At 34.6% G+C, this 26,561-nt stretch overlaps 3 protein-coding genes across 4 annotated transcripts in view; 1 reads left to right on the top strand and 2 right to left on the bottom strand.

Annotated features, from left to right (window-relative positions):
- Window positions 1-1,200: 1,200 nt before the first annotated feature.
- Window positions 1,201-7,955, bottom strand: trim65 (tripartite motif containing 65). Its single transcript, XM_051124874.1, has 7 exons — window positions 7,832-7,955; window positions 7,064-7,489; window positions 6,712-6,807; window positions 6,312-6,542; window positions 5,718-5,886; window positions 4,414-4,503; window positions 1,201-4,327 (listed from the first exon to the last, which is right to left on the bottom strand). The coding sequence occupies exons 2-7, from the start codon at window positions 7,475-7,477 to the stop codon at window positions 3,783-3,785; spliced, it is 1,545 nt and encodes a 514-aa protein (XP_050980831.1). The 5' UTR covers window positions 7,478-7,489; window positions 7,832-7,955; the 3' UTR covers window positions 1,201-3,782.
- mrpl38 (mitochondrial ribosomal protein L38) lies at window positions 7,929-16,081 on the top strand. The gene is made up of 9 exons (XM_051124878.1): window positions 7,929-8,088; window positions 11,429-11,614; window positions 11,760-11,891; window positions 12,327-12,529; window positions 12,610-12,682; window positions 13,170-13,215; window positions 13,574-13,732; window positions 15,220-15,356; window positions 15,605-16,081. The coding sequence occupies exons 1-9, from the start codon at window positions 8,001-8,003 to the stop codon at window positions 15,739-15,741; spliced, it is 1,161 nt and encodes a 386-aa protein (XP_050980835.1). The 5' UTR covers window positions 7,929-8,000; the 3' UTR covers window positions 15,742-16,081.
- Window positions 16,082-22,555: 6,474 nt separating this feature from the next.
- Window positions 22,556-26,561, bottom strand: part of fdxr (ferredoxin reductase) — a 41,536-nt gene continuing 37,530 nt past the window's right edge. For both annotated transcript variants that reach the window (XM_051124875.1, XM_051124876.1), the window contains exon 13: window positions 22,556-24,330. In XM_051124875.1, coding sequence (XP_050980832.1) covers window positions 24,200-24,330 — 131 coding nt within the window. In that variant the 3' untranslated portion in view covers window positions 22,556-24,199. The remainder of the gene's footprint in view (window positions 24,331-26,561) is intronic.

The following is a 26,561-nucleotide window of genomic DNA, read 5'->3' as shown; positions in this document are numbered from 1 at the left end:
TGATTGAGCTTTTCTAAATTTAAGAGAGTGATTTTGTACAGATCAACTGAACGAGGTTTGAAGTATTTTGCTAGTTGCACAAAAGTTTATGACAAGGCCCAAAAACACTGGGGTGTTCACATTAACAGATATTTCATATTAGATGAAATGTCGGTTGTCGCTGCTCACTCAACACTCAAGCAGTCGCTTCAAATCTATCTTTGATAACAAAAGACTTCCGCTTAGTCGCTGTTAATCAAATGTGAACGCCCTTAACTGCACATTCCGCCAAATGCATTCCTTAAAGGAATAGTTCAATTTGCTCACCCTCAGGCCATCCAAAATGAGTTTGTTTCACTTTCTCACCAGTGGATCATCTGCAGTGAATGGGTGCCGTCAGAATGAGAGTCCAAACAGCTGATAAAAACACTCCAGTCCATCAATTAACATATTGTGAAGCCAAAAGCTGTGTTTGTAAGAAACAAATCCATCATTAAGACTTTCTATGATGTTTTTATCAGCTGTTTGGACCCTCATTCTGACGGCACCCATTCACTGCCAAGCATCCATTGGTGAGCAAGTGATGAAATGCTACATTTCTACAAATCTGTTGAAGAAACAAACTCATCTACATCTTGGATAGACTAAAGGTGGGTTCATTTTCAATTATTGGTGAACTGTTCCTTTAAATAAAACCTTTATGTGCTGCGACTCTGTTTTATACAACAGTTCTGGTTCTTGAATCTGATTGGACAGGCTGTTACTTGGCTTCTTTTGCAATCATTTTCATTGCCGAAGCAAAAAAAGTAATGAATTGAGCATTGTCTAAAATCATCTTCACAAACACTACATGATGTATATTTGATGAAGCTCATTTGCAGCAGTGTGTACTAGTCTCGGCATCTCTGTAGCATGCAGCAGTTAGACTAAAGATGCACTTTAACCCCACATGCACCTTCAGTCTCCTGGACAGCGTTTGTTGATTCTTTTCCCTAATTTATTTAATTACACAATTAATCAGTTACGCATGGTCTTGACTGTACTGTCTTATTTAAAGTGTATTTTATTAAAGTAAACCTGTACAAGTGGAACAATGCATTTAATTTATGGACGTCTCATGTTTAGAATTCATGTACATGACAACCAGGGTTTCAAAAGCAGACAAATATCAAGACGAGTTCACATTCATCGGTAAAAGTCTCTCAAGAGATTCAAAATGACTTAATTTTTCCAAAGGATGTGCTTTTTTCCAGTTTTCCCTTTACTCTTACTGCCTTGATGGCTTGTGCAAATTACTTTTTCTAATATTTAAACAATCTCCCAATGTTAAGGACAATTCTACCTTTTACTAGTTTACTAGTGCATTAAGTTAGCCCAAGTGCCAAACAAAGGATTTCACATAATTATGATCCCATATTCAGATATAACGCACACAGTGTTCAAACTTTCAGGCTATGTTCAGAATAGCATACCAATAATACTGTAGTTGCAGTATGCATTATTTATGCTTTGCACAGTATGCAAAAAGTGCAATGGAAGCCTGTTTAAATAAAAAAAAGGTAATCGTGAATTTAAATCACAATTCAGAAAAGTTACGTAAATTTAAAGTTACAATTGTGAGAAAAAAAGTCACAATTGTAAGATATTAACTCACAATTCTGACTTTTATTTCACAATTGCTAGTTTTGTCACAATTCTAACTTTTTTGACCTATAATGTGACAAATTCAATCATAAACATACTATGACAAGCAAAGCAGCATTACTATTGCATACTATGTTGTATAAAAATGATACATATTTTAAAATGTACATGTATGCTATTCTGAACACAACCAATGATAATAAAATTAGAGTTTATGACTAGCGTTCAGAGTGTGAAATTTAATTTCATATTCACAGATGTCAATATCTGAAGTGTTAAAAGATAAATCTGATGGACATGTTATTCGCAATATAGTTAAACTCTATAAAAATAAACAAAACACTACTAAAACTGATACAGTAGAAATACGTACAAATACAAATCACTATTACGAGAATCCTACAGCACAGGAAAACAAAAGACAGAAACATAAACATTTGTCCTTTGAAACTTCAGGTGAGCAGATCTGATTCTGAAATGTAAAAACTAGAAATGGAATTATATACTAGAGTGGATACAGCAGAAAATAATGTTGATCTCTCTCGAACACAAAATAAAAAGTGCACAACTGGCCCTTAATGCAAACTCTTCAAAACATAACCTGCCATAATTTGGCCGCAGGTAAGAATGGCAAAGATTTAGAACAGAAAAACACGCTTTATGAAGTATGTAAACACAGATGGTCTATATGTGTGTGTTTTGGAATAATTATTATTGAAAGAAGTCTCTTCTGCTCACCAAGGCTGTATTTATTTGATCCAAAGTACAGCAAAAACAGTAAAAATCTGAAATATTTTTACTATTTAAAATAACTGCTTTCTGTTTGAATATATTTTAAAATGTAATTTATTCCTGTGATCAAAGCTGAATTTTCAGCATCATTACTCCAGTCTTCAGTGTCACGTGATCCTTCAGAAATCATTCTTATATGCCGATTTATATGAATAAATTATACATTTAAATAGAAAATAGTTATTAGTTTAAACTAATAATATTTTTAATATTTACTAATACATTACCAGTCAAAAGCTTTTGAACAGTAAGATTTTTAATGTTTTTAAAGAAGTATGTTCTGCTTACAAAGTACAGCAAAAACAGTAAAAATCTGAAATATGTTTACTATTTAAAATAACGGCTTTCTATTTGAATATATTATAAAATGTAATTTAGTCCCATGATCAAAGCTGAATTTTTCAGCATAATTACTCCAGTCTTCAGAGTCACATGCTCCTTCAGAAATCATTCTAATATTCTGATTTGCTGCTCAAGAAACATTTTTATTATTATTAACATTTAAGAACTGTTGAGTAAATTTTTTTCAAGATTCTTTGATAAATAGAAAGATCAAAAGATCAGCATTTATCTGAAATAATTAAGTTTTTTTTCTTTGGGAAAGAAATTATAGAAATTAATACTTTTATTTAGCAAAGATGCTAAATAAAAAGTGATGATAAGGACTTTCTTAATGTTACAAAAGATTTCTATTTCAGATAAATGTTGTTCTTCTGAACTTTCTATTTGTTAAAGAAACCCGAAAAAATTCTACTCAGCTGTTTACAACATTATAATAATAATAAATGTTTTTTGAGCAGCAAATCAGAACATTAGAATGATTGATCATGTCACTGGAGTAATGATGCTAAAAATCCAGCTTTGAAATCACAGGAACAAATTAGATTTTTAAATATATTCAAATAGAAAACAGTTCTTTTAAATTAGTAATTAAATTACTGTTTTTGCAGTTTTTTGGATCAAATAAAAGCAGGTTTACTGAGCAGAAGAAACTTCTTTAAAAAAAAAAAAAAAACATTAAAAATCTTACTGTTCAAAAACTTTTGACTGGTAGTGTATAAACTAATAATAAACTTAATTTTTTAAATAATAACAGACTTCTTTCAAAACTATATATACACACACACACTTTCACTGAATATTTCAATTTAAGCATCTGCGTTCACATACTTGCATGAAGTATATTTCGACCCTCATGCAATTCTCCATAGATCAACCTGAACCATCCCAGAGTAAACCCTGAGCTCATCAAATCTCACCACTGCTCAAAAACACCAGGAGTAAATGATGGCGAAGGAAGGCCACACGTCTCAGGTTCAGCTCAGTAGGGATGCATCTATTTCCCCATGATCAAACATCAAATATGTTCATGCTCGTGGTTCACAAAGCGTAATCGTGACACCCTCCCCGATCCAGCAGGCCGGGAGCAGCGCTTGTGTAAACGCGCAGTGGAAGGCGTGCAGCCGGACCTGTCCCTCGCCGTAGTACGTCAGCGTCCCGGCCTCGTAGTCCAGCAGCATCCCGATACGCAGGGGCTGCGCGTTCAACGGCAGCTGGCCCACGACGGGCTCCCTGCAGCCGGCGTGCCACGCGCTCAGCTGCCGCTCGTCTAACTGGAGGCTCCACGACAGCTCGTTCATCCCTACCATGCAGCGCTTGCCCTTCTCTTTGCGTGGGATGTTCGGGTACGTCACGCCCACGTAGGCCCACGGTTTGGACACCTCCAGCTCCCAGTAGTGCTGGCCGTGAGTGAAGTTTTGGAAACACAACACCTGCCAGGTGTGGTCGAAGCGCGACTCGTCGGCCGGGACGGGGCGGGGCCCGGAGGTCAGATGCTCCGCCCTCCTGTTGCTCTGGGAAAGGCGTAAGTGAGCGTTGGCAGTGCGAGGGTCAAAGGTCAGGTTGCAGTGGTCTGGATGAAGAGAAGTATTAAATATGAGAATAATAAATGAGTTTTTCAGCACTGTAGTATCATGTAAAAATATAATTTGAGCATACATGCGTTCAGTCCTTCTCTCTCTGCTGGATATGATGGTGTTGCAGGACTGGGAACAACAGCCAGAACTGGCCTTTTATCTTGAGGAGAGCCTATGAAAAAGACAGAAAAAATTATGCAGATTAGACACAGATAAAACAGTATTTTTAGAAGAAAGAAAAAAGATAAAACAGTATTTTAAAGAAGTATTATCTATTTATAAAACTGTTCCCTTGCAATGCTCATGATTAGTTAAAATGTATAATTAATATATACATATATATTTGTTTATTTATTTATTTTATTTATTGCAGGGTTAAATAATGTTAAATAATGTTTTTAAAATATATTTAATTTTTAAAAATATTTATTTATTTTCTTAAATATTTTATTTTAAATGTATTTTATATATATATATTTTTTTTTTTTGCATCACTTTTCCATAAAAAAAAAAAAAAAAAAAATATATATATATATATATATATATATATATATATGTGTGTTTTTATTTTTATTATTATTTTTTATATTGTGAATATTGGTCGCATCACCACCTACAGCGTTTGCATTCCATCCAGTTTTTTCTCAAATAGATTACACATGACATAATGTAATAACATAATTTTAAACATGCTAGACATATGGATAAAACTGTATTTTTAGCCAAACAAAAATGTTAATTTTGTATTTTACATAAATTTGTATGAAATCCAAATTTCTATATTGTAACAAACTTAATTAACTTCATTATTTATTGTTTAATTGCAATGTCTATAACAGATTCTATAAATAAATAAATATAAATTAATCATATTAGTGCCAGGTCTACCATACTATCACTTTGATTTTTTATTTTTTAATTTTTCATTATTTTTTAATTTATTTATTTATTTTTTTTCAAAAGCTTAAAAATTTAGCTTACATTGCCCACTCCTTGATTTATATTTTTTTTTTATTACATATATTTATTATTACTTATTTATTTCGGAGCAGATTTATCGGAAATGTATTGTACATTACACACATTAAAAGATTCAAATAATGGTTGCATAAAAAGCTAAAAAAGAAAGAACTGTCCATCTTAAAATAACAAGCACTGATTATTTAACAGTTCTGATGCCACAAATCGGACTAAATTTGGCATTGTTTACCTCAAACAATTATTGTGTACCAACTCATCTTTGTTTACTGGCTGACTGATTAACAAAATCCCCATGCTCTGACTCACACAAGTTGAAAAGTACCAGTTAAATCAGATTGAAACTGGTGACTTATAGTGTGCATTCAGCATCAGATGGTCAGTAAACAGACTGTGATCGTTCTTCACCCTCTTTATCCTGTCCTCCGGGCACCTGTACGGCTCTCTCCAGATCCTCACACACCAGCTTAGAGACGCGGGACAGGACGTCTGTGACGGGTGTCAGCTTCTCCTGTACGCTCACATGCACATCCACAGGAATGTCACTGAAGTGTGGGACCTCTATTAACCTGGAGTTCTGCGTGAGCACACAAACACTGGCATTAGACACAAATTAAACTTAACAATAAATAATAAAACAATCTTTTAAAAATTAATCATATGTTTATAAATTAATTAATATCATTGTAAAAATGCTAATAATAAATAATGATATTTTCCACACCAATACACCATAGTAGCATTAAAAGAAAAACTGAAAACAAGCATTTTTCCTACATTATACCAATATTAAAATAATTTATTTGAAAAGAAAATGGTAAAAAAGTAATTTTTTACTTTTATTTATTTATTCAATTATTTTAAAAATGTTTTATTTATTCTCAAAATAAATAAGTAAATAATTGTAAATAAATCAAATTAAATAAATTATAAATAATAAATTAAATTAAATTAAATTAATTAATTAAATAATTAAATAAAATAAAATAAACAAGTGGAAACCTTGATGAGCTGGCAGGTGGGTAGTGTACACAGGCTGCTGATCTCCTCCTGAAAGGCTGCGAGCTGTGTCGCTCTCTCCTCCAGCACAGCCAGCCTCTCCTGAGCCTGAGACACTGTCAGTTCCTGCTGCTGGTCCAGAAAAAGCTGTGTCACTTCCTGTTTCTCTGCCAACACCTTTATCAGCTGTGAGAACTTGTTGTTCACCCACAGAGATGTCTGCTGTAGTGATACCTGACAGAGCAGAGAAGAACAACATGCTAAAACACAAATCCCAAAAGTAGTGATACTATTGCTTTCTTTTTTAATATGCACACTGCCTGGCCATTCATGCAGTGTATTAATGCATGAATTAGTCTGTGTGGATCTTTGGGTGTTTTGTCTAAAAAAAAAAAAATCTTGCCTTTGCTTTCTCCATATTCTCCATGAGCTCCAGGCGGTTTCTCTCAGTGCTTTCCTGGTGTTTGTTGAATTCTGCACTCTTTTTCTTTAAACCTGCCTGCACAGAAAAAGTCAGCAATGACATACAGGTTAAACCTCACAAAACCTGTCCACATATTTCACTCTAAAATTAAAGAAAAAAATGCAAAAATATATTTTGTATAATTAAAATACAGCTGTGTGATATTATTGTCATCATTGTAAATTATTATTAAAAATTAATCATTATTTTCACCTCAACTTCTCATGCAGAAAGATATGATTTAATCATTTAAATTACACTACACAGTATTTGTATGTCAAGACATTATTACCTCTCTATTCTTCCGTTCTTCTTCCACCAAAATTTTATCATGGGCCTTACATTCGTTCACAGAGCACTCATAGCAAACACACATGCTGTCGTTCCTGCAGTAGATGACCAGAGGTTTCTGGTGCCGCTCACAGATCTGCTCTGGCTCCAGATCCGTGTGGACGGAGGCTCCTGTGCAAACGTCTCTCTTGGTTGGACTGGCGGCCGCCTCAGATAAAATCGACAAGGACACGTTGCGATTCAGCTGAGGCCTTGTGGCGAAGGTTACGTTGCAAACAGGGCAGGCGAAGTCTTTGTCCTTGCCATCCCAGAACTTGGAGATGCAGACCTTGCAGAAGGTGTGGCCACATGGGATTGTCACAGGGATCTTATACGGATCCAAGCAGATTGTGCACTGCATATGATCCTCCATCATAAATGTGGAAACCTTAAAAACATTAAAATGAATGAAGAAACAAAGTTAAACAATGTGAGAATCACTATTGGGGCATGTTGTCACAGATAGATAGATAGATAGATAGATAGATAGATATATAGATAGACAGATATAGATTTCAGGATAAAATCAGTGTTCATGTTGAAATATAACTGAACTACAACTTATAAACCAAATTTAATACATCTGACTGATTATATTCATATGGTGGAAACATCGAGACAGTAAATAAACAAACTCCACCTGACCGTTCATCACCACTACATAACATCCGCTTTTAAAATGATAGCTGAACATTTGTTAATCGTCAAACTCATTTTTTGTAAAACTCACAGGAATATTTACTCATCAGATGTGTAGAAACGCGAAATAATCCCAAATCTTGTACGGTCTGGATTTCTCATGGGCGAAACTCGTCGCCTTCCATACGCAGGAACGCACAGATGCGACGACGTGCACGCCACGCACACTACGTCATTACGCTTCTCCGGAGCGGTTCATCATGGCGCTGCGCAGCACGGCGTGTGTTCTGCTGCGGGCGGCGGCGGATGCAGGGCTGAAGCATCATGTGAGGGGTCTTCGGTCCACCGGTAAGCGGTGCTGGATGATATTGGTGTGAATGTGCGGTTGATGAGTTTAATAATCAGTAGAGCCGCAGCTGTGTGTGTATGTGTGTACAGTATGTGTGTGAGTCTGCGGGTCTCAATGACCTTTATTAAGTTGGCTTGAAAAAGCCAGCTTACTGATATTGTATTTAAACTTCTTCTTCTTCTTCTTCTTCTTCTTCTTCTTCTTCTGAGACCCTTTTTTAAAACGTATCTCCTCCTAGAGCTTTCAAGCTAGAACCACCAAACTCGGTCCAGACCTTCAGACTGGTCTGACTCGGTGTGCTGTATCTTTTCTAACTGATCCGGCTTACAGTTTTCGTAAACCAGACTATCAAAACCACCAAAAAATCCCATAGACTTACACTGACGGAATGTTCAAATAAGCAACACTATTCAAACTCCAACTGACAAAATTCAAATCTAAACTCCAAGAATCCTTTGAGACTAAATGAAGCTTCACTTCTGTGTACTATTTCTAATCCATTTAGAGTCGTTCAAACTCATCTAATATTTCTAATCTATTTAAATCATGTTAGCAGTATGCTAATCATGCTAATTATGACAACAACATGCTAGTAACATGCTAATTATATTAGAAACTTGCCAGTAACATGCTAGTAACATGCTAATAACTTGCTAATCATGGTAACAACATGATAGTAACACCATAGCGATCACCCTGAGTACCCTAGCAACCGCCTAGCAATACCTTAGCAACCACCCTGGGTACCCTAGCAACCGCCTAGCAACACCTTAGCAACCACCCCCGGGTACCCTAGCAACCACATACCAACACCCTAGCAAACACCCTGAGTACCTTAGCAACCGCCTAGCAACAACTTAGTAACCATCCCAGGAAGCAGAGCAACTGCATAGCAACACCCTAGCAACCACCCTGAATACCTTAGCAGCCGCCTAACAACACCTTAGCAACCACCCCACGTAGCATAGCAACCACCTAGCAACACCCTAGCAACCACCCTGAGTACTCTAGCAACCGCTTAGCAACACCTTAGCAACCAGCCTGAGTACCCTAGCAACCACTTAGCAACATCCTAGCAACCGCCCTGGATACCCTAGCAACCACATAGCAACACCCTAGCAACCACACTGAGTACCCTAGCAACCACATAGTAACACCTTAGCAACCGCCTAGCAACACCCTAGCAACCGCTTAGCAACACCTTAGCAACCAGCCTGAGTGCCCTAGCAACCGCCTAGCAACACCCTAGCAACCGCCTAGCAACAGCTTAGCAACACCTTAGCAACCACCCTGGGTACCCTAGCAACCACCTAGCAACACCTTAGCAACCACCCCGGGTACCCTAGCAACCACATAGTGACACTCTAGCAACCACCCTGAGTACCCTAGCAACTGCCTAGCAACACCTTAGCAACCACCCCAGGGACCCTAGCAACCACACAGCAACACCATATCTATCTGTTTTTCTAATAGACTGTATTGCCTTCAAAACATTCAGACTTTAATCTTTCAAACTATTTTAAACTGAAAACAGTCAAACTTAACTTAAAACTTTTAAAACTTTCTGGCTAGGCTTTTTCAAGCCAACTTAAGGTTTGTCTACAAACTTTACTGTCTAGTATGTACTTATTACTTTTATCTGTCTACTTATTCTACTTATTATGATCAATAAATAGATCATTTATTTATTAGTCTGTATTTTCTGTCCTTTATTTATTTTTCTGTATCTTTCTGAAGCACTATTAGTTACGGCTTGTCTTAGACATGCTTTAAATTAAGGTTACATTTTTATTATAAGGATCTGCTAAATGCATTAATGCAAGTCATGCATTTCAGTTGCATAAAGGGAAAAAAATACAGTTTTAATGCAATGTATGTTGTTTTGGAGAAAAGCATCTGCCAAATGCATTAATGTAAGTCATGCATTTTTTTATTTGCATAAAGGGAAAAAATAGTTTTAATGCAGTGCAAGTCAGTTTGAATAAAAGCATTTGGCAAATGCATTAATGTAAGTCATGCATTTCAATTGCATAAAGGGAAAAAATACTTTTAATGCAATGCAAGTCACTTTGAATAAAAGGATCTATACTTTTATTACAGCATTATAACATCTTTATTATTATTTTAATATTAAAACAATCTACTGTTATATTTTTTATTATTTTTATTACATCAGTATAATTGCATAATTAATATTTTGTTAAGCAGTATTACAATATTAATGATATTTATTATTATTACATTAATACCACAACATTTTTGTATTTATTTTGTTGTTTTATTTTGTTATATCACAATGCTATTATTATTATTACATTTATATTAGTTTTTGAATGTTGTTTGTATAATTATATTTATATTAAACATTGTGATAATTATTATTATTATTATTATTTTGTTATTATTACATTTATATTACAACAGTTATATTTTGATGATGGTGATAATTATTAATATTATTATTATTATTATTATTATTATACTAATAAAATCATTACATATATATTTTTATCAGATTACTATTTTTTTATTTTATTATTAGTTAGTTATTATTAGTACTGGTGTTGTTGTTGTTATACACTACCAGTCAAATGTTTTTTAAACAGTAAGATTTTTAATGTTTTTTTTTTTTTTTTAATTCTATTCTGCTCACCAATCCTGCATTTATTTGATCCAAAATACAGCAAAAGCTGTAATATTGTGAAATATTTTTACTATTTAAAATAACTGCTTTCTGTTTGAATATATTTTAAAATGTAATTTATTTCTGTGATCAAAGCTACATTTTCAGCATCATTACTCCAGTCTTCAGTGTCACATGATCCTTCAGAAATCATTCTAATATGCTGATGTGCTGTTCAAGAAACATCAGTATAATTTTTATTTGTTTATTTATTTATTTTTGGTTAAGAAAATATAGAAATTATTACTTTTATTTAGCAGGGTTGATGATAAAGGCATTTATAATGTTACAAAAGATTTCGGATTTTTCTGAACTTTCTATTCATCAAAGAAACCTGAAAAAAATCTACTCAGCTGTTTTCAACATAATAATAATAATAATAATAGATTTATGAGCAGCAGATCAGAATATTAGAATGGTTTCTGAAGGATCATGTGACTGGAGTAATGATGCTAAAAAATCAGCGTTGAAATCACAGGAATAAATTACATTTTAAAATGTATTTAAATACAAAGCAGTTATTTTAAATAGTAAAAATATTTAAAACATTTTGCTGTACTTTGGATCAAATAAATGCAGGCTTGGTAAGCAGAAGAGACTTCTTTAAAAAAACATTAAAAATCTGTTCAAAAACATCTGACCTGAATCTTATGCAGCTGTTCTGGGTCACCGGTCTCGCCCTCTGGGTCCGATGCCAAACGAGGACATTGATTGGACTCAACTGGACTCTCTGGAGAAATATCGCAGTTACACTCGTTACGTGAGAGCAGCAGAGGAGGCCGACCGGAAGCATGTTTGGTGGAAGACCTACAGGAAATACAGAGAGGAGGAGAGGAAAGAAGGCAAGTCATCACTGATGAGTTGAGCTATGAATACATACTCATCCACAACTGTCATAACACTTCAGGTCATTTTCACAAGACCTATAATGTTGAATCCAGGTGCATCAGTGAAGGTCAAATGAATGTTGATTGTTTTTGTGGGCAGCCGTTGAACAGGTCAACATCGGGCTTCCGTATCAGCGTCCCTCCAGGAAGACAGAGGTGAAGGAGAGGAAAAAGGTGATGCTGGAGAACAAAAAGAACCCAGAGATGGAAAGAGACAATCGACTACGAACATGTAAGTGTGTCAGTGAACCATCATGATAAACTTTATACAATAAATATTATATAATAAATGTTTTTTGAGCAGCAAATCAGAATATTATAATGAATTCTGAATGATCATATGACTGGAGTAATGATGCTAAAAATTCAGATTTAAAATTATAAATAAATTCCATTTTAAAGCATATTCAAATAAAAAGCAGTTATTTTAAATAGTACAAATATTTCAAATTTTTTGCTATACTTTGGATTAAATAAATGCAGGTTTGGTGAGCAGAAGAGACTTTAAAAAAACATTTAAAAATCTTACTGTTCAAAAACTTTTGACTGGTATTGTATATACTTGCAAGTTTAGTGGTACAGAAACATACTGCAAAGGCTGCCTCTCTAAACATTACATCAGGTTATCATATCATAATATTATGTTTTTTTGTTTTATGGCTTCCAGCCCGTATTCCCCTCGACAGAGTAAAGACGCAGTGGGAGCAGACAAACGGACCGTACCACATCAAGAGACTCGCCGAACACTACGGGATCTACAAGGACCTCTTTCCTATGGCGTATTTTGTGCCGCGGGTCATGCTGCGTGTGGCGTACGGAGAGGACAGCAGCGCAGCAGTGCATTATGGGAATCACTTAATGCCGAGTCAGGTGAGGACTCAAAACATGAAATGACTGTTTGAAATCAAGAAAACAGACTTTGATTTGCAATGTTTGTGTGAAACCCTCAGGCGGCGCAAGCACCTCAGGTACATTTTGAAGCTGAAGAAAATTCTCTCTGGACGCTGTTGTTAACCAGCCCAGGTACATCTAAATATTTAAGTTAAATGTGACCCTGGACCACAAAACCAGTCTTAAGTAGCACAGATATATTTGTAGCAATAGCCAATAATACATTGTATTGGTCAAAATGATCAATTCTTCTTTTATGCCAAAAATCATTAGAATACTAAGTAAAGATTATGTTCCATGAAGACATTTTGTACATTTCCTACCATAAAAATATCAAAACTTAATGTTTGATTAGTAATATGTATTGCTAAGAACTTCATTTGGACAACTTTAAAGGCAAATTTCTCATTATGGTGAACTTAAATGATAATGTTTAGAATTTATCAATTTATATGTATTTATTTATGTGTATATAGTGATACAATCATTTATTTAAGTATATGTATATATAAATGTTTTTTTGAATGCCTTCAGAAATGTTAAGGTAGCATTTAATAAACTGCTATGTGAAGTTCCTCCACAAGATGGTGATACAGTGACATAAACTGTGTCTTTGCAGATGAACATCTGCTGGATGGTGAGCAGGAGTATCTTCACTGGCTAGTGTGAGTATGTTTTTTTTTTTTTAATTATGCATGCCTGACAATTTACTACAGTAGTTCCACTGATCTGTATATAATGATGTCTATTATAGATCAGTGAGTAGTTCACAATCCCACAAGAACAAAATCCTTAATTTGATTTAAGGGAGGAAAATCTGGAGATCATTATCCCAGGGTTTTGACTTGAGGGCAGTAAACAATCACATGCAGTAAAACATGTTAAAAAGAATCATGCTCACTAGATCCTCCTGCATTGCCAAACCTCAGTGTAACTGACGCCCAGGGAAAACCCTGGCCTGAAAAAAGAATTATTTCACAAAGTACATGATGAAATCATTTTCTAATTACTAATTTATTTCAGTGGGAATATCCCTGGAAATTCCGTGTTGTCAGGGGAAGAGCTCTGCCCTTACATCGGTCCATTTCCAGCCAGAGGAACAGGCTTTCACAGATACATCTATATCCTGTTTAGACAAGAAGGTCCAGTTGATTACAGCGGTGACTTACGCCCCTCACCGAGGTCAGTAGTTTAACCCACAGTCCATTCCCCAGCCCTGGAGAGCCACAGCAATGCAGAGTTCAGCTCCAACCCTAATTAAAACTCACCTGCCAGTAGCTTCCTAGTAATCCTTCAGACATTGATTAGTGTGTTTGGTTAGGGTTGAACAAAACTCTGCAGGCTCTCCAGGACCGACACTCACCACACCTGTTCTAGAAAGTAATAACAGGGTCATAATGATACATTACATGAAACAATTTTGGGTAGTTTTTTTCACCCTATTATAAAAAAAAAAAAAAAAAGTTATATAAAATACTTATGTTTAAAAGTTATTTTTATTATATATATATATATATATATATATATTTTAATTAAGTCTCTTTTGCTCACCAATGCTGCTATGATTTGATCAAAAATACAAAAAAATCAGTATTATTGTGAAATATTATTACAATTTAAAATACTTGTTTATGTGTGAATGTATTTTAACATATAATTTATTCCTGTGATGCACAGCTGAAGTTTTAGCATCATTACTCCAGTCTTCAGTGTCACATGATGTTTTCTTATTTTTTCAGAATTCTTTAATGAGCAGAAAGGCTAAAAGAATGACATTTATTTGAAATAGAGTCTTGTGTGACATTATAAATGTGTTTACTGTCACTTTTGACCACTTTAATGCATATTTGCTGAATAAAAGCATGAATTTCTAATAAACACACACACCCCAAACATAGCGTATATATTAAATAGCACAACTGTTTTCAACATTAATAATCAGAAATGCTTCTGAAGCAGCAAATCAGCTGATCTGAAGGATCATGTGAGACTGTAAACTGGAGCAGTGATGCTGAAAATTCAGCTTTGCATCAAAGAAATAAATTACATTTCACAATATATTCACATGGGAAGCAGTTATTTTAATTTGGAATATAAATACACAACAATACTATTTTTACCGTTTTCTTAATTGCATAAATGAAGCCTTGATGAGCAAAAGAGACTGTTAAAAAATAATTTTAAACTAAAAAATTCTTAGTAATGACAATTGGGCGTGACTGTCATGAAGATAATTTCACAATTAGATAAAGTGTCTAAAAATAGGCTTGATCTTTCTTTAAGTAAAGTTGTAATTATTTCTTGTGATTTTGGGTGGTTCATTTTGACCTGGATTTGTTCCTGGCAATACTTGTTGTATTTCCTTCAACAAACTATCAGTTGCATTTGGAATCAATTTATTTGCATTGTCTCATTTCGAAATCATTCGCATTTGTCAGATGCATACGTCATTGATGTTCACTTTACAATGGTTACTATTGACATGTTACAATGGGACATTGCACAGCGAGTGTGGCACAGCTTTCGAAATGAGACACAGCTTTTCTTTGTATTTTTGTTTACTACTCAGAAACCCCCAGAAAGCCCCTTCAGCTTGCACAGCACTAAAAAAATAATTGTCTCATTTTGAGCATGTGCAGAAATACGTGTTCTTTCTCTCATATTTCCAGCTACTGTCTGAAGCAGCGGACTTTCCAAACATTAGACTTTTACAGAAAGCACCAGGACATAATAACTCCAGCCGGTCTTGCATTTTTTCAATGCCAGTGGGATCAATCTGTCTCTCACACTTTCCACACGCTGCTAGGTAAGTAACAATGTGTACACGTGCAAGAACATCATGCCTTTGGGTATGTTAAACTGGAAATTTTCAGGAAGATCTGGTTACTGCAGTTCTATTTTTAGCAATGGGCTTCTGCTTCCTAAAATAGCATTATCACGTGTGGTTAGTGACAATTATGTTAACGTGAGGTGACAGGTCCAAAAAAGTCATGAGTAATGAGTCAAAAAAAATCACTGGCTTATGTTGTGCTTTATATATTATATATGCCACAGATATGAGAGAGCCGGTGTTTGAGTACGACAGGCCTCCAGTATATCACCCACCTCAGAAGAAATATCCTCACGGACAGCCTCTCCGATACCTGGACCGCTACAGAGACGGAGCCGGAAAAACCTATGGGATTTATTAAATGCATGCGTGTATCATGTTCACTGTACACCTGAAATAACAGGGATTTTGTTTGTAATAAACTTAATGTTATCAGCTGTGTTGTGATTTTTTTTTTTTTTGGTGCATTAGCAAGATTTTGTGGCCAAAAAAAGGTCTGTTAATAGTAAAGCACACAGCAAGCTTATACACATTTTGAAAAAAGCAGCTTACTGGTGGTCAACTTGGTGAATCTGTGTGGGAAAACTTGAACCCGTTGCAAAATCTACGTTGGGAAATCTTTTGCCTTCATATGCAGTCTTGTTCCCATGATAAAAATATTCCTATGAAAAAAAAATAAAATTGTGACTTTTTGTGACTAACCCTTTGCCTGAATTATTTTTTTTCCTCACAATTCTGATGGGAAAACAATCTGTCAATTGTAAGATATTAATTTAGAATTCTGACTTTTTTTTCTCACAATTTTATTATTATTATTATCATTTTGTTCTTGGAATTCTGACTTTACATCTTGCTAAAAAAATGTTAACAATTTGGACTTTTTTAAATATCTCCAAATTTATATAAAAGCTATGAAAGCCTATTTCTGCCATTGTATACTTTTTTTTTTTTTTTTTTTTTTGTATTTCTGAGGGGAAAAAATCAGAATTTTAAGATATTAACTTAGAATTGTGAGGTTTAACCTCAGACTTCTGTTTTTTCTCACAGTTACAAGTTTGTCACAATTTAGATTTTTTTCTCAGAATTCTGACTTTGCTTGTTGCAAATTTTTAATTAAAATAAAATAAAATCACAATTATGAGATATAAACTCAGAACATAGTCTTTTTGTCCCCCAGTTTGCTTGTTGCACTTTTTAATTAAAATAAACAATTCTGAGAAATAAAGTCAGAATTGCAAGACATAAACTCGCAATCCTAAGAAATTAACAATTGAGAAATAAAATCAGAATTACGAGATATAAACTCACAATTCTGAGAAATAAAATCAGAATTATGAGATATAAACTCACAATTCTGAGAAATAAAATCAAAATTACGAGATATAAACTCACAATTCTGAGAACATATCAGAACATATCAGTCTTTTTGTCCCCCAATCAGAATTCTTTTTTCTCCCAATTCTGAGTTTATATCTTGGAATTCAGTTTTTTTCCACCCCAGAATTTTGATGGGAAAAAGGGTCATTTTGAACTCAGAATACTAAACATTTCGACTTTATTCTCGTAATTTAGACTTTATTTTCGAAATATTTCGACTTTATTCTTGTAACATTTCTACTTTATTTTTGTAATATTTCAACTTTGTTTACGTAGCCTAATATTTCGACTTCAATCTTGTAATCTTTTTTTTTTAACCGTTTTTTTTTGTTCTGATTTTACATTTTGCAATTTTTTTTTGTCGCAGAATAAAAATTAGACTTTTTTTTTTCCTCAATTGAGTTTATATCTCAGTTCTGACTTTTCTCCTCATAATTTCTCCTCCAAAAAAAAAAAAAAAAAAAAAAAGAATTGTGAGATTGAATTGAAACGTTCAGTATTTCTGAACCTTTTGCCGAACAATGGTAATTGAGTCATTCTTGTGTTACATTTGGAAGGCTTCAAAATGGAAAAAATTCATGTTACAACTAAATAAATTCCTGAGGGAGTTGCTATGAAAAGGTCAAGGATATGAGCAACAAAGTGCTGAAGGGGAGAAACGGAAAAGTTTCCTGTAAGACCTAGCGGAAAATATTCAGAAAGAAAATACAGGATGCCTTACATCAACTACACACACATCTGGGATCAATTGTGTGGGTTTTAAACGTGTGGGATTTAACCTCTCACAGTTACAAATTAGATTTTTTTTTCTCAGAATTCTGACTTTGCTTGTTGCACTTTTTAATTAAAATAAACAATTCTGAGAAATAAAGTCAGAATTGCAAGCCATAAACTCGCAATCCTAAGAAATTAACAATTCTGAGAAATAAAATCAGAATTACGAGATATAAACACAATTCTGAGAACGTGGATTTTTCCCCCTCAGAATTCTGAGTTAACATTTTGCAACTTTTTTTTTTTTTTTGTATACTTTTTTTCCCGTCACAATTGAATTTATATCTTACAATTCTGACTTTTCTCCTCATAATTTCTCCTCAAAAAAAAAAAAAAGAATTGTGAGATTGAATTGAAACGTTCAGTATTTCTGGACATTTTGCTGAACAATGGTAATTGAGTCATTCTTGTGTTACATTTGGAAGGCTTCAAAATGGAGAAGTTCATGTTAAATTCCTGAGGGAACTGCTATAAAAAGGTCAAGGATATGAACAACAAAGTGCTAAAGAGGGAAAAAAGGAAAGTTTCTGTGTAGCACCAAACTGTCTGAAAATATCCAGAAAGAAGATACAGCATGCCTTCCATAGTCTGGGGGTTTTAAATGGCAGTAGGCTAATTGACAGTTAGTGCTGAGGCATAATAATATAGAACAAAGCTTTCTTTCATGTGATTTGTACAGGACAGAACACAGCTTGCGCAAGGATAAATATAAAGCTCAAGAAATTGCATCAAGGGGTATAACTGCAACACGCATTTATAAGGAACAGAACATGGCCTGTCGGGCATTGGTGTGGACAGGCCTTCATGATTTTTGATAATTTTATAAATGTGTTAATTTTGTGCCCTGGTTTGTGTTTTGGAAACTCAAACATCTGTCTCATATGTTTCTTCATTTTCTTTTTACTGGCCGGGCAATATGGCCAAAATACAATAATTAGTATTTCTAAAATAAATAAAAATAAAAAGTATTTCTATGTCATATTATTTCAATATTTAACACAGTATTCATTTACTATTAACGGGAAAGGAAATGCTTTCCACATTTGTTTGTTAGTTTGTCGTTTGATCACACTTAAACTCCATACACATATCTATTTTCATTTCCACTAAATTCTGTTTTCCCTTTTAACTTTTCTTGGATTCTGCATTTTTTGATTTAATATAAATTTATCAGCAAAAATTGTGCCAGTAAATGAATTAATAAACTTTAACAATTGAATCGATCTTTAGTAAATGTAATGAAAACAAATTTGTATAAATCAATTAAAAAAAAAATCCTTAAAAATACTATTATTACTATTTTTTATTACTTATTTTTATTTATATTATTAATATTCTATTTTTTATTTTTTATAGAATTACATTTTAGTACACTGCAAAAAACAATTTGAGTCAACTTAAAATAATTTGTTACCCAGCTGCCTTAAAATTTTCGGCCTGAAAGTTCAGTCAACTCAAAAAAGTTTAGTCAACTTGAAATGTCAAGTTGTACGAAGTGATAACTTAGATATTTGAGTTGATTCAACTTAAAATTTTAAGGCAGCTGGGTAACTTACCTAGCTTTTAAGTTTAACAAACTAAACTTTTTGTTAAGTCGTTAAGTCATTATGCAGAGAGCATAATTAGCGACAAGCACTGACTGGCTGTTGTCCCATTTCTTTCTGCTGTTACATTAATCCATATCGATTAAAACAATATAGGCACCATTACATGGACACTTGCATATACTGTAGCATGAGATTTACTGTTCTTAGGCAGCGTAAGACAAAGCCTGGAAACGGAAGTGTCATGTCCATTCAAAGTGCTGCGTCTTTTGAATGTCCCTGTCCCCTAAAATATACCAAGGATTGAATATGTTGGATATTTTATATGTAACCCAGCTGCTGGGTTACATATAAAACCCAGCAGTCCTACTGCAATCCTACTGTACACATACAGAGAGCATGTGTCAGGCTATCTGAGAGACTACAAATTTAAGCTTATGAATGTTTTTTTTTCTGTTGTTGCACATTTTGATGCTTTGATGACAGGAAGGGCTCCCACTTAAGGCACTGTGACTTCCCATAGGCTACTTTGACCACTGCCCATTATAGACCAACTAACATAATTTATAAAGGTGGAAAATGCATTTACTTAATGTTACACAGATTTGAGAATCAAGATATTTAGGATATAGTAAACATGCTTAGGAATGTTTCGAATAAAAAGAAAAAAATAAATAAAACTTCAGTGCTTTACATTTTCAGTGTGGATTCAAGGTATTTCACACAGACAAGTTTGTTAATTCACCTTTTTCGTGAGTGATGCAAAATCGAATCCACGTCAGATGGGTGGGTCGGAGAAGTTACAAATGTATTCAAAATGTTTCAGAAATGCAAATGAGTAACATAATTATTAATGAGAAATGAGAAAATAAAATTAAGTTTCAATAAGAATGTTCAATCCAATCATTTCACAAATACATACAATTACACAACGCAAACTCAATAAAAGTCATTCTTAATCAGTCCAAATCAAATTAGGTTAATATAAATCTAAGAAATCTATAAATTGTATCAATCATTTAAGTCTTACAAGGCTTCTCCTACCACTGCTATGCTGATGACACACAGCTCTATCTTTCGTTTCAACCAGATGATCCAGCGGTAGCTGCACGGATCTCAGGCTGCCTGGCAGACATCTCGGCATGGATGAAAGAACATCACCTACAGCTCAAACTGCCAAAGACTGAGCTCCTTGTCTTCCCTGCCACTCCAACTCTACAGCATGACTTCACCATCCAGTTAGGTTCATCAACAATTACCCCATCAAGTTCAGCCAGAAAGCTTGGTGTAATCTTTGATGACCAGCTGACTTTCAAAGACCATATAGCTAAAACTGCTCAATCTTGCAGGTTTGCATTACACAACATCAGAAAGATTAGGCCCTGTCTAACAAAGCAGGCCACACAACTTCTTGTCCAGGCCCTGGTCATCTCTAGGCTGGACTACTGCAATGCTCTTCTAGCCGGTCTTCCTTCATGCACAATCAAACCTCTACAAATGATTCAGAATGCAGCAGCATGACTGGTCTTCAACGAGCCCAAAAGGGCCCATGTCACACCTCTCTTTATCAACCTGCACTGGCTCCTGGTTGCGGCTCGCATCAAATTCAAGACACTGATGCTTGCATATAGAACAGCCACAGGCTCGGCGCCTGCCTACCTCCACTCACTGCTACCAATCTACACTCCCTCCAGAAGTCTGAGATCCATCAGTGAACAATGACTCATTGTACCATCACAAAGAGGCACAAAATCACTTTCCAGAATATTCTCTTACACCGTTCCTGGCTGGTGGAATGATCTTCCCACCGCTATCCAGAATGCCAACTCCCTAACAACTTTCAAGCGACTGCTGAAAACTCATCTCTTTCGAAACTATTTGACTTAGAAAAAAAAATAAAATAAATAAATTCTACTCTTTTCCCTTTTTAGCTTGTACTTATCTGAACAATGCCTGCTATATGGTATAATGAGCACTTCCTAAGTCATTTTGCCTCTTTAGGACAAATCGCTTGATGTATTCCCCACTTGTAAGTTGCTGTGGATAAAAGCATCTGCTAAATGACTAAATGTAAATGTGGAAGAAGGTCTAGGCTAGCCTGTGAGCTTCAGAGCAGAAAAGGAGATAAAGCAGAAGAAGAAGCTGAAGTTCTTTGTCTGCATGTGCATTTATACCCTGTATTACCCCTTACACCAACTAAAAATGGCAATATTCTGTGTATATTATATGTTCGCTGTGTTTAGTCACGGGAAGTGATAATAACTCAGCACCTGTTAAACTGATCGCCTTAGAAACTAATTGCGTTTTATTTGCCTTATTATAGAACCACACACACCCACACACATATCACGAATCTCACGAATAATTCAAGTACTATCAGCACTTCATACATCCAGCGCATCACTGCACAGAGGAGGACATATCTACGGACACCTATCTTGTCAAGTCTCCGCGTGAGGATTACAACGAGTCCAATTATCAGTCCGCATCTATCTCTTCTTTCAAGTAGACGATTCCCTGAAACTATTGGGACTCATCAGAACTAAGGACTACCTTACGGCAAGATCTGAGTACCACCGAATCTTTCTTTGTGCATCCTTTCTGTGCATATTGTTCTTTGTTTTGATTGTTTATTGTTGCGCAGGCCTGCAGTTTGTACTTTATTTATACGAATGTGCATTCCTGTATAGGATTTACATTTCCGGTTGCGTAAACAATACATTGGGTGAATCATAATTCATGACTCTGGCTCTTTACTGCTCTCTTGGTCAATGGATGTTAATTAGGTAATCGGCCTTCTAAAGTGATTGGTATCGTAACAGTAAGCAGCGCATTGTACAGTCTCGTATACAAGTTCCCCGTTTGGTTGTCGGTTCTTGTAAGTCACTCTATGTCTGTAAAGTCTTTTCGTGTCATTTTGCGTTGGATTCCCTGCTGTTCCTGTTCGTTCCTTGTGTGGACTATTTAATAAAATGGCATGTTCCAGGTCTCCTCGTCCCTACTCCTCATTTCCTGCAAATGACGCAGTGACCGTTGTTAGCTGACACCGTAAAAGCAATAAGCTGAAAAAATTCCTGAAAGTATTTATTTTAGGTAACTGCAAGTCCTTGTAGGGTTTTACAACAAAAAATTCTCTCATACTTGGAGTAATGGCCTAAATGTTCTCACGCAGTAAGAAATAGACGCAGAGCAAAGAGGAAACTGACAAAACAACAGCTGAAGGCACCGTTCTCACACAAGACAGCAGGTCACTACCAGTTGCAAAAACTTCTAAGCCCCTGTGTTAAGACAGTGTCTTAAGAACTAGTTTGGCCAACTAGCAGTTAATCAATTCGTTTTTTAAGAAATTCAAACCATAAATATTGTTTTGTGGCTCTTTAATGTGTCGTCACAGATGACTGTATTGCCTTGTTAGATCAATGACACGTGAAACGATCATCCTTACTTAAAGCCTGAAAAAAAAAAAAAAAAAAACATGAATGAACATCAGAATGTATTTTATTTCAACCGCAGAAAGACATCAATACACACAATGTTTCAAGTTTAAGTCCACCGAAGTTCTATCTGATCTTTTCTCCTGTCTGATTTGTTTGTCGGATGGAATGGTGGATTCTGTGTTATGATTTGTCAGACTGCCTGTCAATCAAGCTGTTTGCGAATGAGGGAACTTGGCATGACATCCAGCGTTGAAGCAGGATTCTTATCTATTATTTATTATGTAAAAATATTATCAGTGTAGACTGAAGCCATTTCACAAACACATTTTTGTTTGTTCTGGCATGAATGACATGAATAACAATACGTTAGCATCTTGCATTATTTAGATAAAGTCTGGTCTGACTTCACTGTTTGATGTGACTCCAGGATCACTTAGGAGAAATAGTAGTAATTACTGGAAGTCCATGTCTTGACATCAAAGCTAAAAAATTCATTAACAAGAAACTCAATCAGAATCTCACCAGACTTAATTCTTTAATGATACTGAACTTGGTAAATAAAGTCACAAATCATTAAAGCCATCTCATCTTTCTTTTATAAAAACAGTCTAGTTAATGCATGGTAAACAGTGGAATGATATGATGACTCTGTGGCAACCCACCACAGTCTAATCTGTCTTTCTCGGTTTCATAGTAAAAAGAAAATAGATTTATAAAAGGCATTAATGTTGTGTTTTGTGCCATTGCTTCGGCCAAGTATCCGTCAAACTAAAACCGAAAGTGTAAGACCCTTCTTCCTCGGCTGGGATCATTTAGAGCCTTTTGAAGCTGCATTTAAAGTACATTTTGGAAGTTCAAAATCGGGGCACCAATGAAGTCCATTATATGGAGGAAAATCCTGAAATGTTTTCCTCAAAAACCATAATTTCTTCACTACTGAAGACAGAAAGACATTAACATCTTGGATGACAAGGGGGTTAGTAAATTATTTGTGAATTGTTGTTCTGGAAGCGGACTTTTGACAGCATTTTTCTCTCTTATCACTGTTGTTCCATAAGCGACACCTGCTGTCAGAGAATGAAACTCAGCCTGTCTGCTTTTTTTATGCAAGTTATAGCATAATATAGCATAAAGCTAAATTCAGACCATTTTGCTTTAAATGTTGAAATGATACAATCAAATTTAAATAAAAAAAAAAACTCTGTGTGTGTGTGTAGCATCTTTGTTTGTAGTGTGATTAAAATGCAGTGGTTCTAATTTCAAATGGCTTTTTTTAATAAAAATTAAATCTGCCTCCTCCTAGATAGTCTCACAAAATCCTGTGGGAAACATTCCTTCTGTGAAAATGTTTAAAAGAATAACATAATTGCTCTTATTATGCAACGAAAGTGAATCCACAATAAAACATCCATATCATTTATGCACTATATTTCCAGAAGTCTGAAGTCAAATGGTGGTTTGATGTGAGTCACATATCCAAATTTTTTAAGCATGAAGTGTCATTCTTCACTGTGTGAACAAGAGTGGAATGAACATTCTTCCAAATGTCATCCTTTATCCTGTTCCAAAGAGGAAAAAAAAACAGTTTGAAGCTGAGTTTAGATGGGGTGAGACCATTTTTGGCGTTAGTTCAGATATGTTCCTGGCAGCACTTCTGTTCGCTTTAAAGGCATCATTGTGTTGAGTTTCAGGACCAGGCGATTTTTAGCATCTCGTCCACATCCAGAAGTTTTTCCCTGGGTTTTCCGAGGGACTTGCCTCTTTTCTCCTCCTCTGCATTAATTTTCTCCCATTGTTGAAAAAGCACCGTTCTCACACCTGTTGATACACGGAACCCCAATTATGAACTTTTGTTTTCACTTCATTTTTTTATTCAAATCAGCTTAGAATCTTGAAACAAAAAACATTCTATGACAAAACATGTTTTTAAGGCAGTGACACACTAAGCCAATAAGGCTGTAAGGCTGTCGGCCAGCGTCTTGTGGGGTGTTTGTGTTCTGACCTTTAGACCTAAGGATCTAAGATTTATTCCAAACCTCCTCTGACTGGGTTTCAAACACAGTTATGCAATAATCACCCACTGAGCCATAAACAAGATGCAACAGCAGAGAAATATACATGTGTACAACAGATGTTTAAACCTGTTTAGACAACAACAGCAGAATGAATGCTCTTGATTAAACCTGGAGAACTTTCAAAGTATGCAGCATTACAATGAATCACAGATACACGTCTTAATGTGAAAGTTATTCCAAATGGCAGAGTAGCTAGTATAATCGTGCTTCTTTGTAAGAACGTCTTTGGTTCAAAATCTAAGGTATCTTTCACATAAAAGACAATTCCAGAATGCATTATAGTGAGCTCAGAGAAAAAGATGCATACAAATTGGAGGATTAGAGAAATATCAGTAAAGTACCAGGAGATTTTCCCTGGACAGGGGCCTTGGTGTATAATTATAATTTGTATCTACAGTTAATTAAAAGCCATGTTAATTTGATTTAAAATGATCCGAATCGGCACTATGCTTGATCCCCGCTACAGAGGTGGCTTTAATTTGAACGAATTGGAGTAAACTTAGAATGAGCTGATAGATGTCAGTAATGACTGCCTTTAAAGGAAAAACCACAGGAATACTGAGGAAGAACAATCAAGCATGAGCACTCAAGAAACGCCTTTGAAAAAGAAAAATCACATTGAGTGATCTCTTTGAAAAGCTCCCCAAAAAAACCCACAAGCGAGGCGGATCAGGCAGCGGCTGAGCTTACGGCCTATCTTATGTAATTGACGGAGAAGAAAATCCACTTCCGTGGTTGCTTTCCCCTCATGTCTTTTGCAGCCCGACAATTCTTATGTGCCTGCAACAAGCAGTCCGTCTGAGAGGGTTTTTAGCACAGCAGGTCAAATTGTCACCCATTTTTGAAATGCTTTAACCCCGGAGAAGATGAATATGCTTTTTTTAAGCATTATATTGGGTATAAAATCGAAATCATATTTGTTTTAATTTTGACAGTGACTTCCATACGCATTTGATCTTTTTTTTTTTTTTGGACTCAACATAATTTGTTTTCAAAAGAAATTTGTTGAATAACCTACATGGGTTACTGTTTAAGGCAATAATTTAATTTGTCAATAAACTGAATATCTAAAATGTGATTCATTATGTCCTTTTCTTTGTTTCATTCGCTGAATTATAGTATGTTGGGTTTTTGTGTCTGGTTTTTAATGAGTGACATAAAGTTCATTTCAAACCTCCTCTTAAACCCAGTCATGTAAAAATCACCCACTGAGCCATAAAAAAATGCAACATTTTTTTTTTTTCAGACTTCCTCTGACTGTGTTTTAAACCCAAAAAAATCACTCACTGAGCCATAAACAAAATGCAACAGCAGAGAAACACTCATGTGCAAAACAGACGTTTAGATCTGTCTAGACAAAAGCAGCAGAATGAATGTTTTCGATTAAACCTTTCGAAGTATGTGTCTTTGCCTTGGTGCATAATTATAATTTGTATCTACAGCTAATTAAAAGACATTTTATCAATTTGATTTAAAAGTAATGTAAAAATACCCTCACTTGAGATTAAGTGCCATTCTAAAATTATAAAAAAAAAACTTTAAAATTAAAATAATATGAAAAACTACAACTATTGTATTATTTTATTCATTTTTTAATTAATTAATTTTTTTATAAATTAATTTTAGTTCCATATTAAAATAATAAAAAATGAATCGCTTTTAAAATAAAAGTTTTTGTTTACATAATAAATGTGTGTGTACCGTGTATATTTGTTATGTATATATAAATGCACACATACAGTATATTTATTATTTTGCAAACATGTCTATGTATTTACATGCATATATTTATATTCATATAATTTTACAGTGTATATATATATAAATATATTTAATATATGAAGATAACATTTTTCTTAAATATATACATGCATGTGTGTGTATTTATATATCTGTAATAAATATACATAGTACAAACACGTTCATTACGTAAACAAAAACTTATTGCGATTAATCATTTGACAGCACTAAAAA

Source organism: Labeo rohita, chromosome 12 (assembly GCF_022985175.1).
Source record: "Labeo rohita strain BAU-BD-2019 chromosome 12, IGBB_LRoh.1.0, whole genome shotgun sequence".
NCBI classification, from domain to species: Eukaryota; Metazoa; Chordata; class Actinopteri; order Cypriniformes; family Cyprinidae; genus Labeo; species Labeo rohita.
The sequence above is the reverse complement of the archived record's forward strand: the minus strand, read 5'-3'. Positions and strand labels throughout refer to the sequence as shown.

Coding starts and splice junctions, on each gene's coding strand:
- trim65 (XM_051124874.1), bottom strand. CDS start 7,477: ATGATGGAGGATCATATGCAGTGCACAATCTGCTTGGATCCGTATAAG. Junction 6,543..6,711: donor AGAATATGGAGAAAGCAAAG/GCAAGATTTTTT, acceptor CTGCTCTGTCAG/GTATCACTACAGCAGACATC. Junction 5,887..6,311: donor CCACCTGCCAGCTCATCAAG/GTTTCCACTTGT, acceptor GTGCTCACGCAG/AACTCCAGGTTAATAGAGGT.
- mrpl38 (XM_051124878.1), top strand. CDS start 8,001: ATGGCGCTGCGCAGCACGGCGTGTGTTCTGCTGCGGGCGGCGGCGGAT. Junction 11,892..12,326: donor AGACAATCGACTACGAACAT/GTAAGTGTGTCA, acceptor TATGGCTTCCAG/CCCGTATTCCCCTCGACAGA. Junction 13,216..13,573: donor GAGTATCTTCACTGGCTAGT/GTGAGTATGTTT, acceptor AATTTATTTCAG/TGGGAATATCCCTGGAAATT.